The sequence below is a fragment of the Ictidomys tridecemlineatus genome, chromosome 7, assembly GCF_052094955.1.
Source record: "Ictidomys tridecemlineatus isolate mIctTri1 chromosome 7, mIctTri1.hap1, whole genome shotgun sequence".
NCBI classification, from domain to species: Eukaryota; Metazoa; Chordata; class Mammalia; order Rodentia; family Sciuridae; genus Ictidomys; species Ictidomys tridecemlineatus.
The window spans coordinates 180,052,396-180,066,189 of record NC_135483.1 but is presented as its reverse complement, the minus strand read 5'-3'; the positions used below and the strand labels follow the sequence as shown (position 1 = coordinate 180,066,189).

Here is a 13,794-nt window from a genome sequence, read left to right as displayed (position 1 = left end):
GCACTGCCAGAGACTGGGGGCTCCACAGGGTGCAGTCAGGCATGGAAGGGCCTGAGCTGGGAGGGGTGCGTCCCTGGTGTCTGGTGAAGAGACGTTGCATTGTCTCAGGAGGAGGCTCGGAGTCAGCATGGGACGCGGAAACCAGAGCCAGCCACCAGCTGTCCTTCAGAACCCGGGCTCCCTTCCACCTTTCCCTCCCTCTGGTCAGGATGTCCGCGCGCGGAGGGGCATGCCTGGGGCCTGCATCTCTCTTTCCCCTCTGCCCTGAGGACCTCATTTGAGTCCTTGTTGGTCAGGGCGTGTCCATGGGTGCATCCAGCTCCATCGGGGAGAGCAGGTTCGAGGCGGCACAGGTGGTCCAGCAAGCCCCGGCCCCAGCGCTCAGCGGGCTCCTGAGAGGAGTGGCAATGACACCACCCTCCCCATGTGACCGGGGCTTCCTGGCACCCTCTGCTCTTCACCCACGGTCGCTTTCTCTGTCTCCTCCTAGCTGTTCAATCTCTCTGAGCGAAGACCTGACATCACGAAGCTCCATTCCAAGGTGAGCTGACGGCCGTTTTGGGGTGACTTTCCTCCTGGGAGAGGAGAAGAGACCCCCCTCCCGTGCTTCCCTCATTGGAATCTTGGGGGAAAGCACCAACTGACAGCTGGAAAAAACTACTTAGAGTCCAAGTGCCGTCTTATGTCTGGAAAAGGACAGTAACACATTGACGGATTCCGTAATGCAAACTGCGGAGGGCAGAGCTCCGTGCAGTGGCCTCCTACCCGGGTCCGCCCCCTGGGGAGCCGCGAGGCCTCTGGGTGGGCGGAATTGTGAGATTTCATGCGGTTGGGAATGGCAGCTCTGATGTTCCTGCCACAGTGACTGCTTGGTCTGCTCCATGGGTTGTGCGGGGCTTTGCCATGAATGTCTGCCCCCAGCCTGGATTCTGGGGCCTGTTGCTATGTGATCTTGGGCTGGTGGCAGACTTCCCTGAGATTGCACCCCTGAGAGTGGGTGGTCTGGGTTAGGTGTGCTCCAGGGGACCCTCTAGCTCTCGTTTAAAGTCCTGTGAGTTTGGAAAAGTTCTGAGGAGCCAGAAGACCTGCGGACGGCTTTCCACTGGCTCCCAAAGTGGATGGCCTGACTGTCCAGGGCCTGGAGGAAAGCGGTGAAGCCACAGAGCCCTTTGCCTTTCCTCTCCTGTCCTGCTCCAGGCCTCGGGGCCGTCGGTGGCAGGGGAGCTTGAGGGCCATGTGCGTAGCTCCTCTGAATGTTTGAGCTCAGTCACGAGCTGCAGTCCTCGGGGTCCTGGGCTCCAAGCCTTTGCTTGGCACATAGATGAGGAAACTGAGGCTGGGAGGGGGGACACGGCTCGCCTTAGACCCCACAGTGAGTCTAGGATGGAGCTGAGACGTGGGCCTGGGGGCTCTACACCTTGCCTCCCAGCAGGACTGACAAGCAGGGAGGGACTGTTGGGCTGCTGGGGCCACCTGGTACTGGTGGCTGGTGCGCAGTGCCCCGGTGGCCGGGTTGACTCCAGGGCGTCCTCTTCTCTCTCCTGGCTCCGGCCTCAGGTACTGGAATTTGGCTGGCCTGACCTGCATACCCCGGCCCTCGAGAAGATCTGCAGCATCTGCAAGGCCATGGACACCTGGCTCAACTCAGACCCGCACAACGTCGTCGTTCTACACAACAAGGTGGGGGGTGTGGTGGTGGAGGGGGGTGCGCATGCGTGAGCACAGACTGAATGGACTTGGAGGAGTGCGCGTACCTGCCTGTCTTGGATTGCATGAGCACCCAAGTCCATCGATGTGTTTTTACCATTCTAGGGGACAACAGATTCTGTCCCAGGGGTCACCTCCAAGAAGCAGGGGACACCAGCTTAGGTCTTCGGCTATCTTTGGAGACTTGCTCCCCCTTGCCTCCCTCCCCGGCGTCTCCTTCCTCCTGCTCTCTCCTGGAGCCATGCCCCTCTCTCCAGCCCTTGCTCCCTTCCCTCCTAGGTTTCTGGACAGGCTCGGGGGCGGCAGGGCCGGCCTTAGACATAAAGCCTTCTTCCTCTTCCAGGGAAACCAAGGCAGGATAGGGGTGGTCATCGCGGCTTACATGCACTACAGCAACATTTCTGCCAGGTAAGGGTGCCTGGAGCCTCCCGTCCTCTAACCATCAGCAATAGGACACCCCTTTTCCCACCCACCCATGGCCGCTGCCTTCCCTGGGCTGGGAGGATCTGTTAGAGGGCATGAGAGGTAACCAGGGGGCGTGGGAGACTCAGAACAGGAGATGGTGCATGCCAGGGCCCTGAGGCAGCAGCCTGTGCACGGAGGACAGGAGCGAGGGTATTCACCCATCTGGGGCCCTGGTGGGCCGCAGTGGGGGCAACCCCAGTCACGAACACCCCATCCAGCGAGCTTTTGGGGGCCACTTGTCATTACCCAATTGCCTTCTGATTCCCTGGAAGAGCAGGTAGAAACGCTGGATCAGATCTGAACCTGGTGGAATCCTCTAGAAGTTATGTTATCCATCCCTCTGCCTATGGCCAGCAGGGCCCTGTTCCCACTGGGTGTTTTAGAGCAAGAATAGGAAACAGACAGTGGATGATTCCGGTTCTGGTTCCGTTCTGCAGGAGGCCAGAGATTCATCCACTTCCTCATTTATGTGTCTTGGCCACAACTGTTGAGCAACCCTTATGCCTTGCACCATTAGTAGGGAAGACTGCAGAGGGCGAAGTCCTTGCAGACGTTAACTAAGCAGTTACATCATAGCATCTGGTGGCGGTGACTGAGAAAGAATAGAGACAGGGAAAGACAGCGAGGGAAGGGTGCGTGGTCAGGGAGGGCCTAGGGGACAGGCGACCTGGTGCAGACACCCCACGCAGGGCTGAGTCCCGTGAGGTCTGGGGAGGGGGAGCAGGCTGAGTGCAGGGGCAGGACCCAGCCCATGGGGGTGTGGTGTAGGAGGCTGGGGCCTTGGAGCCAGGGAAGGAGAGGGGGAGGGGAGCTGGAAGGACAGAGCATTCGGCCTTGAGGGCCTTGCTGAGGACCTTGGAGTTTATTCTAAGTCTGTGGGGAAGTCACAGGAAATCACAGGAGAGTCAAGAGAAGCTGTGTGATCTGTCTTTTCATTTCAAAATGTTCTCTCTGAGCGCTGTGAGGGTGAACCTCTGGCAGAGGGCTAGTTTGGTGACCTGGGAAGTCCAACCCAGCGGCCTCTTCTTAGTGACAAACATGCCCCGTGTGCCTCTGTGTGTTCTCATGTGCACCTTTTTGGGTGTCACCTCACTGAAGCTCCATAAAGCTTTTGAGGAAGACGCAATGATCAGCCTCACTGGACAGGTGAGGGAGATGAGGTAGAGAAGGGCACACGGGGTCCGTAACGGGGGACTTGGTGTGGCTCCCAGGCCCCCTGGCTCTGAAGTCCCAGGCTGAGCACGGCACCTCACAGGTTGGACAGATGCTGGAGCACTCTTCTCCTGAAAGCTTCTCAGCTCAGCAAGCCTGTTCCTCCTGCTGGGCACCAGGGCTGCTGGTGGGCTCTGCAGCTCTAGGAAGCAGGAGTGGGGAGACAAGGGGCCCTGGGGCGTGGGGGTTGGCTTGTCCGACCACTGTCTCTCCCCACAGTGCTGACCAAGCTCTGGATCGGTTTGCAATGAAGCGGTTCTATGAGGATAAGATCATACCCATTGGGCAGCCATCTCAGAGAAGGTGGGTCTCCAGGGCTGTGTGTGTGTGTGTGTGTGTGTGTGTGTGTGTGTGCACTTCCTGTCCCTGGGGAGTCTTGTGTACTCACAGGGGGTAGAGCGGCTGCTTAGGGAGAGGTGTGTCCAGCACACGTGCTCAGTCTGGAGTGGCGTGAGCTTGAGGACACAGGTGAGCCCATGGGCAGGCTGAGTGTGCCCACAGCTTGGCCTGGCACTTGGTTCCTGAGGCCTGGGTCAGAGCGCAGACTGTCCCAGGAGGGCATCAGTCTGGGGATAGAAGGTGCCTCTTTAAGAAGGCACATGCTGTCCTGGCCCTGGTGGCCGGATGGCTTCAGCGTGTGGATGAGTCTCCAGGAAGCTGATGTCACTGCCACCCTCATGGAAGGTCACAGAGACTCAAGATAAGAGTCACCTTCTATTGGGAGAGTTTAGAATATTTCTTGGGGGGCCCAGAACCACATGGGCGTGTTGGAGTCTCCTCAGAGCCCAGGCAGACGCAGGGTAGGGATGGATTTATTCATTCATTTGGCAAAATCCAGGTTCTCTACTTCAGCCCCACGCACTGGGACATCTAGGTGAACAGGACACAGTCCCTTCTCTTAGTGAGCTGGTGGTCGGTTGAGAGAGATGGACTTTAAACATGTGACCCTGCATATAGGACAATGCCATAGAGCAGTGAGTCCTCAAAGGGAAGAGAATGGACCGCTGCAGAGACCCAGGGCTGGTGGCAGGGGAATGGGGCTGTTCTCATGGGGACAGCTTGGAGGACCTCTCAGAGGAGGCAATTTCGCACGCTGAGATAATGCTTAGCTACCATATGAAGATCTAGGCATCGTCCTTTGACAGATGAGAAACCTGAGCATAGGGAGGGGACATGGCCAGGAGAGAGGCCAGGCAGAGCTGGACGGTACGTGGAGGACTAGAAACAACCAGGTGGGACCTCTGGGTGTGCTGCCCACTGACCTGAGGGATTCTGCTGCGTGGACAGCATGTTCAGTCATGCCTGGTCCAGAGGAGGGGATGGGCAATGTCAAGGCCAGGTGGACACTGGGGGGGCTACAGGCAAGATGGTGGGTTAACACAAGCCCAAACTGTTAGCCTAGAGCGCGGGACTCAGGCCCCTTGGCTGTGTGGCCAGGAGTCATGGGCCTGCCACCTGCCTGTGACGTGTCAGCACTGTCCTACTCACTGAGGGTACAGTGCTAATTTGTCAAGCAAGGACTCATGGAGCTGAGCTTCTACGGGATGACACCCAGTTTCCCAAACAAAAGGTCATTTTGGACAGTGACAAGTGGCTTTGAAACAACAAACAAGCAGAGCTTCCATGAGAGCCGGAGGGCGAGGGGGCAGATTCCAATGGACAGGCCTCCCAGGAGGTGACAGGAGGCAGGATCTGAGCGGGATAGGGACCAACCCAGTGAAGGATCCAGGCAGAGGTGCAGCAAGGTCAAAGGCCTGGAGCGCAGAGCATCCTGGCTGCTTTCTAGCCCCTTAGGTTCAAGGCCTGGGCCTCCCCAGCCTCTTCCTGCAGAGGGACCCAGTGTGTGTCCCACCATCCTCACCTCGCGTGGCTGGCCTGAAGGGGCTGCCACGGACTGTTCCTGCCATTGCGGCAGGAAGCCCAAGCAGAAGCAAGTGTGTCCTCAGGCATCCCAGTTGTCACAGAAGAGCTGAAGGCCAACCTCTGGGTCAGCAGTCAGAGATGGGCGTCTTTCTGGGCAGACAGTTCTGGCTGGGCCTCTGGACGGGGCAGCCGTGGGTCAGTGAGAACCTTCCCAGAAAGGGGAGTGCTGTGGTCAAGGACCAGCTCCCTGGTCCCTGGTGGCCATGCATGGCTGCTGCTGGTCCTTTTCCTGGTATGGCCCTTGACCTTGAAGGATGAGAGCTACGAATGGAGAAGCTGGCTGTCCTGATGCTTGGAGGTGGTGAGCAGCAGCTCTGATGGGGGCAGCAGAGGTCTGGGATGGAGAGGCACTGCCCTTACCCCTCAGCAAGGGGGTTGTCCGGGTGTTCCCCTGTGCTGGGGCACGGGGCTGCGGGGCGTGTCTGTGTGTGCACACTATCTGTGGCTGCCCGGCAGCTCCTATCTGCCCCTGCATCTGCGGAGGGCCGGGCCTCTATCTGCCCACACGTGGAGTGCAGTTGCTGGTTGCCCATGCGTCTGCTGCCGCTTTCCCGCCATGTTGCTGGTGCGGCTTGCAGGGAATCAGCAGCTGGAGGAGAGGAGAGCGGGAGGGGCAGAGGGAGGGGCTGTGACTGTAGCTCCTCCATTTATTGTCACAGCCCTGCTCATTGTCCCCAGCACACAGACACATCCTGTTGGCAGATCTGATGGGAACCGCCATTCTGGGTTTCCGGTTTGAATAATGGGACTGGGGGCTGGGCAGGGGCCTGAATAGGAGCTGGTGCTGCCCATCAGATTATCTTGCTTGGGTAGTCCAAGGTGGCCCCACCCAGCCTCAGGGACAGAGGCCCACTGGTCTGGAGGTGGGCCAAGGAGCCAAGAGACAGGCGGGGAGCATTGTCATGGTCAAGCAGTTCCTGTCCCACCCCCTAAAGTCCTGTTGGCTCCTGCAGAGCTTCAGGATGTACTTGGTTGGCCTCCCTGACTCAGCCTGGCACCCTCTGGCCAGTCAGAAAGAGAGGAAGTGCTGACCCATCAATGGTTAGTTCTGCCCCCAGTCCAGACGGCGACCTGAAGCCCAGGCTGCTCCCCCTCTCCCTCCCACCCTCAGCGCTGTGTGTTCTTGCTGTGTGTCTCCAACAACCCTTTCTGGGCCTGCTTTCCCCTCACTGTTTAGAAGAAGGGAACGTGGGCTAGTTTCTTCCATTCTTCCAACAAGATCTTTATTTTAAAAATTGGGGGATGCAAACCCTAGACAGAGGGATACTTATTCAAGTTAGTTATCACAAAAATCAAGTCAAGTGACAGAAACTGATGGGCTCATACACTTTAGTGACATAAAGCGAAGGACTGTCATGGTTAAGCTCTTGGTATTTGCTCGACTCCCGTGGATGGTGGGGCCTAATGGGAAGCTTAGTATCAGGGTCCACATTGGCCTGGTTTGGCTCGGTGTGAGCTGTTAGAGCTGCTCGTGCAGCCTGCCTTGTGCAGGAGGGAGCTGCTAAAGGATGAGATGCCTGTCACTGTCAGGGGTCACGGAGGAATTTTGGTCCCCAGGAGGTTCCTGGGCAGCAAGGGAAGCAGGAAAGAGATGCTCACATTTACCACCAGGGGGCGCAGGAGAACGCCAAGTGGGCTGTTAGCTCTGACCCAGCTCCGAGTCCTTTACCTGCTGTTTTCCCTGTGGGGCTCGGAGCGGCCCGCTAGGCCTGCCCTGGGGCCCAGCCCTCAGCTGCCAGGAGCCCTGGGTGGGGGTCAGAGTTGTGGGGTGCTGAGTAAGAGGGAGGTGGAAGCCACGTTCTTGCAGATGGAAAACCAGGTCCCTCTCCCTGAAGTCACCTCTCCCTGCCCCAGGTATGTGCATTACTTCAGCGGCCTGCTCTCTGGCTCCATCAAAATGAACAACAAGCCCTTGTTTCTGCACCATGTGATCATGCACGGCATCCCCAACTTTGAGTCCAAAGGAGGTACCTGCCCCGAGCCCTCCCTGGGGCCTCCCTTGCCTTCCTCCCTCCTGCCTGGGGTCTTCAGAGGCAGCCTTGGGGTGGGAGGAAGCCAGTCAGCAGCAGAGGCCTAAGGCTTCCACTGGAGCCTCACCTGCATCACTTCCTGAATCTTTTTGAGCTCCAGTCTATTTATCTGCAAAACGAGCTTGGTATTTGCAGTCCCTTCTGGCAGATGATGTTGGCGGTGGCAATGTCTTGTCCACTTAAAATGCCTTCTGAATAAAAGTTAGTATTTCTTCTCCTTTCTGCTTGCTATTTTTCTCTGTCCTCATACCCCCTTCCTTTCTTCCTTCCTTTCTCTCTTTGTTCTCTCCTCCTCCTGCTGTTCCTAACACCACCTTCTCTGACAGGGTGTCGGCCTTTTCTCCGCATCTACCAGGCCATGCAACCTGTGTACACGTCTGGCATCTAGTAAGTATTCTGCGGGAGGCCTGGGAGGGCCACGGCCCAAGGCTGGGCACCGGGAAGGTGGGAGGGAGGCAGTCAGGGAGGCCCCCGCAGGCCTGGGCAGAGGGGCAGAGGGAGAGCAGCGGCACTCTCTTCCTCTGCCACCCTCTGTGCCTTAGCAACATCCCGGGGGACAGCCAGACGAGCATCTGCATCACCATTGAGCCAGGACTGCTCCTGAAGGGAGACATCTTGGTGAGTGCCGCCCTCTGTCTCAAGGCCACCCTTTTCCCTTTCCGGCTCCTTCCTACCCTGGGGACAGGACAGCCACTCCCGGTGGGCTCAGGACTTGGAATTGAGGGCTCCCAGGGTTCCTTCAAGACCTTCCGGTCTCAGACAGCCCTGGCCTGGTCCCTTCCCTGCCCTTGTGTGGGCGTCCCTTCCCTGGGCCGACCTTTTGTTCTGGGACATCTCCAGGGAAACCCAGTCGGTGTGAGCTGACCACCTATCTCCCTCTTGGTGACAAGGACCCCCCTCCATTCTAACTTGAGCCCTCTCTGCTGCAACTTCAAACCTGCTTTTCCCTTTTTGGATTCCAATCTGTCTGTGGGAACTTCTTGGCAGGACACTTTTTGTTCCTCCAAGTCTCTCAGGTGTTCTAGAAGCTTCCCCAGAGAGTTCTAAGTTCCTGTTTGGTGTTGGTGACTGCTCTTTCCTGGGTTTGCGGTGACCCTGTGGGCTCCGTCTGTGGAGCAGACCAGGCTCCCTGAGACCCCACCTCCCACCTCTGTCTCTCCCCGCCACCAGCTGAAGTGCTACCACAAGAAGTTCCGGAGCCCCGCCCGCGATGTCATCTTCCGCGTGCAGTTCCACACCTGTGCCATCCATGACCTGGGGGTTGTCTTTGGGAAGGAGGACCTGGATGAGGCCTTCAAAGGTGGGCCCCAGGGTGGGCTGGGCGGGGCTCGTGGCAGGGAGGAGAGCTCAGGTTCAGGAGATGTGGTGGGCATGGGGGCCACCATTTTTGAGCCACATGGTCTGCCAGGATCTTCTTGGTGACAGCGGGAGGGCATTGAGAGAGATTTAGGAGCCAACCAAGGCAAGTGGCGAGGACTCAAGTGGAGGAGGTCCCTCCTCAGTCCCTGGCCTGTTTTGTGTCTCATCCTCTCCGAGGACTTGGCCCATGTCTTCTTTGCCTGGTCCTCCCGGTTGGCCTTATTGGCAGACATTTTTTCAACCTTGGCTGGGCATCTGTACCAGGCTGAGTACTAAGTGCCGGGGAATCAGAGTCAAACACCACGTGCTCTCTGTTGGTGGAGCTAAAAGTCTAGGGGAGGCAGCTCTAGAAGGGACCGTTACCCCCCGGGGCAGAGGAGCCGTAGTGGAAGGGCTGTGGCAGCAGAAGGCAGGAGGAGTGGGCAGGGAAGGTTTGGTGTCTTTTGCTGCTTTCTTCTGTGCATCTCAGGTCCCATCTATATTACGCTCAGGCCTGGGCTTATAGATACACCACCCATCCCTCCTCCCTCCCTCCAGCCACCAGCACATTCATTTATCCAACTGTTCATATACCCATCCACCTATCCAGTCATCTACCCACCACTTGCCCATTCATCCATCTACCTATCCATCTATCTATCCATCCATCCACGCACCCACTCACCTATTCATCTATCCATCCATCTCTCTAACCACCTACCTGCCTACCCATTCATCCACCCATCCATCTACCCATCCATCCACCTGTCCATCCATCCCCACCCACCTGCCCGCCCACAGAGTCTAAATGACAGGTGTGTGCTAGACGCTAGGGATTCAAAGAGAAGTCAGGCCTCTGGGAGCTCACAGTCTCCTGGGAGAGAGACATGCAAACCTGACCCTATGAAGTGAGGCCTGCAGGACTGGACACAGGCGCTGGCCTGGTGGGGTCCCACAGAGCAGATGTCGCCTTGCTATGGTCCTCTTCCTGCAAGCAGTAGACAGTGATCAGCATCCAGACTGCGCTCAGGCAGAGAGCAGAAGGAGACTGGGCCGCCCAGAAGGGGCAGGTCCCCTCAGTAAAGTCTGCTCATTCAGGGCAGGGATGGCTCTGAGATGGGCTCTCCTTGTATCTGAGCCCGGAGGGCAAAAACAGATGGCGTTCTAATAATTACAGAGCAGACAGTCACCGCCATTGGTCTTGAGGAGGAAAAATAAAGATACTGCTGATAAAGCAAATATGAGGTTGGGGAGAAGCTGAGCAAAGGAGGTTCCCAGATCAAGAAGTAGAGGCTGAACTATAGTATATACAGCTTCAAAGGTAATTGGTGGGATAAACAAATGATAAGCTAACCAGATCTGAGAAGAAAGGAGGTGGGGTATAGGAGCCAAATCATTCAGCTTCATAGTGGTGAATCAATGAGACGATTTAAAATGTATATAGAAATACTGGCATGAAATAATGGGTGGTATTTAGAATCATAAAGGTAGCTTGCTTGTAGAACTCAAAATAGAAATGGCTAGAAGTGGTACCTTAGGCAGGTAGGACTGGGGCTCTGGTGGGCAGGACATGGGATTTTGGTGTTCATGTGTAATGAGTTTAGATACATATTAAATGCTATTTTATTATTAACCATGTGTATGTGTATGAATTAATTTTTTTTCCAGAAGAAATGAGTTTTTTCTGGTTAATATTTATGGAGCCCTTTTTGGGAATTCATTGCCCATTTTTTTCGCTTCTTTTTTTTTTTAGATGACCGATTTCCAGAATATGGCAAAGTAGAGTTCGTGTTTTCCTACGGGCCAGAGAAAATTCAAGGTATACATCAAATTAAAGTTCATTCTTGCAGTCCTTCCCTCCATGCTCCATGCCCCTGTCTTGCTCCCACCATCCTCCCACTGGGCTGCTTTACAATGACCAAGTTACCTGTGATTGAGAGCAGGCCAGCAGTAAAGGATCTTAATATCAGAGTGGACCCCTAGCTAAACATGAACCAGTGACTTACTGTCTGGATAATAAAAATAAAAAAAGCAGACAGAGAGGCGCTGAGTTGGATAAACTGTTCTGGTCCTGTTAGGTCACACCATTTGGTTATATTCAGAAACTAGATGGAGGGAATAGCCAAGGGGGACACTCCAAGGTGCTGGATGGATGATATTTATGTGAACTGAGGTGATTCAACCTGAAGCCCATTTAATAATAGCCTTTAAGCCTCTGGACTCTAAATATGGAGCCCAGTTGTTATTCCTCTTAATTGAGAACAGGATGGGAGGCGATGCAGTTAGGTTACAGGCCGAGGGACTCCAGACTCAAGGACTGCTGGGCCCGGAGGTGACTCGCCCTGAAGGCCAGTCTTGCAGCTGTGCTGTCTCTGAGCTGTCTCTCAGGATGGGGAAGAAACTTGGTCTCTCCCTGCAAGTGTCTGTCGGGAGTGGAGAGCGTGTTAAGTGGGGGCAGGTGCATGACCTTGTAGAGGCTTGTGTCCTCCAGTGTCAAGCCTGTGGCTTCCCTGCCATCACTGACCCCAGGCAACCCAGGAACTGTCCCATAGCCCTTTTCCGGACTCCAGGCCAGATTCGCTGCTCTCTAGGCCGGGCCCCAGGGCCCCACACGAGGAAGAGGCAGATACCTGGCAGGGCTGTCCCCGGCTCTCTCCTGGGGTCTGCATTCCTTAGTGCCCTGTCCTGACGTACCCCCTGACCTGGAGTGAGCCTTTTCAAGAATGCACGCAGTCAGATTCCTGGCTCCTCCACCTAACTGAGGCCACTGCTCCCGCCCGCCCGCCCGCCACGCTCTGGAACCTGAGAAGTCCCTTAGGAGCAGCCTGGGGGGAGCTGTTGGCTTTCTGTTTTTCCAGCTGCTGATCTCTTTCCCTGTCCCTACTGTCCCCTGCCCGCCCCCACCTTTCCCATCCCGCTCAGGCATGGAGCACCTGGAGAACGGGCCGAGTGTGTCTGTGGATTACAACACCTCCGACCCCCTCATCCGCTGGGATTCCTACGACAACATCAGTGGACATCGGGAAGATGGCATGGAGGGTAGGTGGGGACCCGTGTGCTGGCCCTGTCTAGGTTGCCCAGCCCTGGCTCGCGTGGCCTTGGCTTTCTGGGAGAGGTCTGGGAGGTCTCCTTGGAGGAGGTGGCCTTATGTGAAGCTTGCGATACCTCCGTGCTGCAAACAGGGCACTTGTTGCATTTCTTTTAAACCCTCTGCTGCCGGCTGCCAGTGTTCCCTGGGGTCGGTGCGCGGGGAATGCAGACGCCTAGGGCCAGAGAGCTTTCATCCAGGGCCAACGAAAATGTTGGAGAGTTGGAAACCAACCCACCAGCTCTGGGGTGTGGAAAGGAATCTACAGAACTGAAATGGATGCATGGTCTGGCTGCAAAACCTGACATTAAGTCACATGGCCCCTGCAGCGGGGTCAGCTCCGGAGAGTTAACTGGGAGTTCTAGCTGTTTATGTGGCTCATTTGAATGTGCACGAGGGGGTGGAGCCCAGGGACTCTTGGGACATCCTGCTTGGGGTTTGGTCCCAGGCTTGTTCTTCTGACTTGGTGAAAGGACCCCAGAATGTTGGAGCTGGGGGGATCGTCTGGCTAATGGGGGTAACTGAGACTCGGAAGGCAGGACCTCTGATTTATCCCCACGCCCCAGCATCGACTACTTGGTCCCTGCCCCCACGGAAGCCAGCTGGGACCCTGGGCCGTGTGGCTGTGCGGGGTGAGGGAGTGCCAGGCCCGAGGGTTCTCTCTGCCCTCCTTGCTCTGTCGCCTTGTCTCCTGCCCTGATGGCTCTTCTCTGAAGCCTCCTGGGAGAGATTTCAGAATGAGCCCCTGGCATCACGGAGGCAGGACGGGGAGTGGGTGGACGAGATTCAGGGTTCCAGGAGGTGGGTGCTCAGGTGCGGCACTGCAGGTTTGTGGCTTGTCCTCACTACCTACCTGAGCTCCCTGCCCCTTCCCAGTCTCGTCCCCCAGGGCCGAGCGTCCTCAGCCAGAGACACCCACCCACGCCCTCCCTGCTCACTGGGCTGTTCCCCGCCCCCAGCTCTGCTCTTCCCTGCACCCCACCACCCTGTGCCAAGTGGCCAGGGAGAAAGCAGAGGGACGGAGGGCCGCCAGCCTCCCTGTTCGTCGTCCTGGGGATGTTTGCATTTTTAACAAGAACACTTGGCAATTTGAAGGAATTTTTAATGCTTCCCGCCTCTGCCTGATGCAGATTCAATGCGATGATAAATGTAAAAACATCTAGTGAACCAAGAAGTGCCAGGCAAATAAAAGGTAAAACAATTAAAGGCACTGGGAGGACGAGGCTGAGGGAGGGAAGGAGAGCAGACGGACGAACCAGAGGAGGCTGGGGACGCGGGAGGCTGGGGAGGAGCACGGGGGCTGGCGTGGAGGCCCTGACTGCTCTCCTGCCCCTGGCCCTGCCTCCTCTTCCCTCTGATCTGCTCCCCCAGGTAGGGGGACAGAGTCACGGGACCTTTGGGACGATGTTAAAGGCCAGCTGTCCTACCAGGACAGAGGGGCTCCTGTCTGGAGGCTGAGAAGCTGGTGCTCTGCCTGCAGGGGGCGCTGCTCAGGCCTCTTCTGCCCTCCTACCTGGCCTGGCCTGCTGAGGGCTGGGACAGTCACCAGGGAGAGCCACTCTCTGCTCCTACTGTGTGCTCTCTGCTGCTGGCTGCCCCAGAGTGCCAACGGAGCCAGTCCTCGGGCAGGACAAGTGACAGATCCCAGTCTTGCTCCTGGTTGGTGGCATTTCTGGAAGACTCCATTGTGCTTCCTAGAGGTAAAAGGAGAGAGGGACGCCGGAGGCCTGTGTCTCTCCCTGGTGGTGGGCGACCCCTCACAGCTGGGGTGAGGGGTCTAGAACGCGTGACTCAGTGCTCAGGAGATGCTGGAGGGGGTGTGGCTGTTCCCTGTGGAGGTCCTGGGCCGGCTGGGCAGGCTGACGGGAGGTGCCCTGTGTGTGGGGTGAGCACGCGGGCTCCAGAGCCAACCGCTGGGGGCAGATCCCCGCTCCCCCTCCATAGCGCACCCTCTTGCTCAAAGCATTTAGCCTTTCTGTTTCCTTAGTTTCCATGTCTACACAGTTGGGACAATGTTATTCGCTCTGTGGG

At 56.9% G+C, this 13,794-nt stretch overlaps 1 protein-coding gene across 25 annotated transcripts in view; it reads left to right on the top strand.

Moving 5' to 3' along the window:
- Positions 1 to 13,794, top strand: part of Tns1 (tensin 1) — a 208,781-nt gene that overhangs the window by 127,580 nt on the left and 67,407 nt on the right. For all 25 annotated transcript variants that reach the window (XM_078017987.1, XM_005330452.5, XM_040267778.2 and 22 more), the window contains 10 exons: positions 491 to 541; positions 1,558 to 1,680; positions 2,051 to 2,115; positions 3,604 to 3,687; positions 7,162 to 7,274; positions 7,664 to 7,724; positions 7,880 to 7,955; positions 8,508 to 8,637; positions 10,429 to 10,494; positions 11,598 to 11,714. In XM_078017987.1, coding sequence (XP_077874113.1) covers positions 491 to 541; positions 1,558 to 1,680; positions 2,051 to 2,115; positions 3,604 to 3,687; positions 7,162 to 7,274; positions 7,664 to 7,724; positions 7,880 to 7,955; positions 8,508 to 8,637; positions 10,429 to 10,494; positions 11,598 to 11,714 — 886 coding nt within the window. The remainder of the gene's footprint in view (positions 1 to 490; positions 542 to 1,557; positions 1,681 to 2,050; positions 2,116 to 3,603; positions 3,688 to 7,161; positions 7,275 to 7,663; positions 7,725 to 7,879; positions 7,956 to 8,507; positions 8,638 to 10,428; positions 10,495 to 11,597; positions 11,715 to 13,794) is intronic.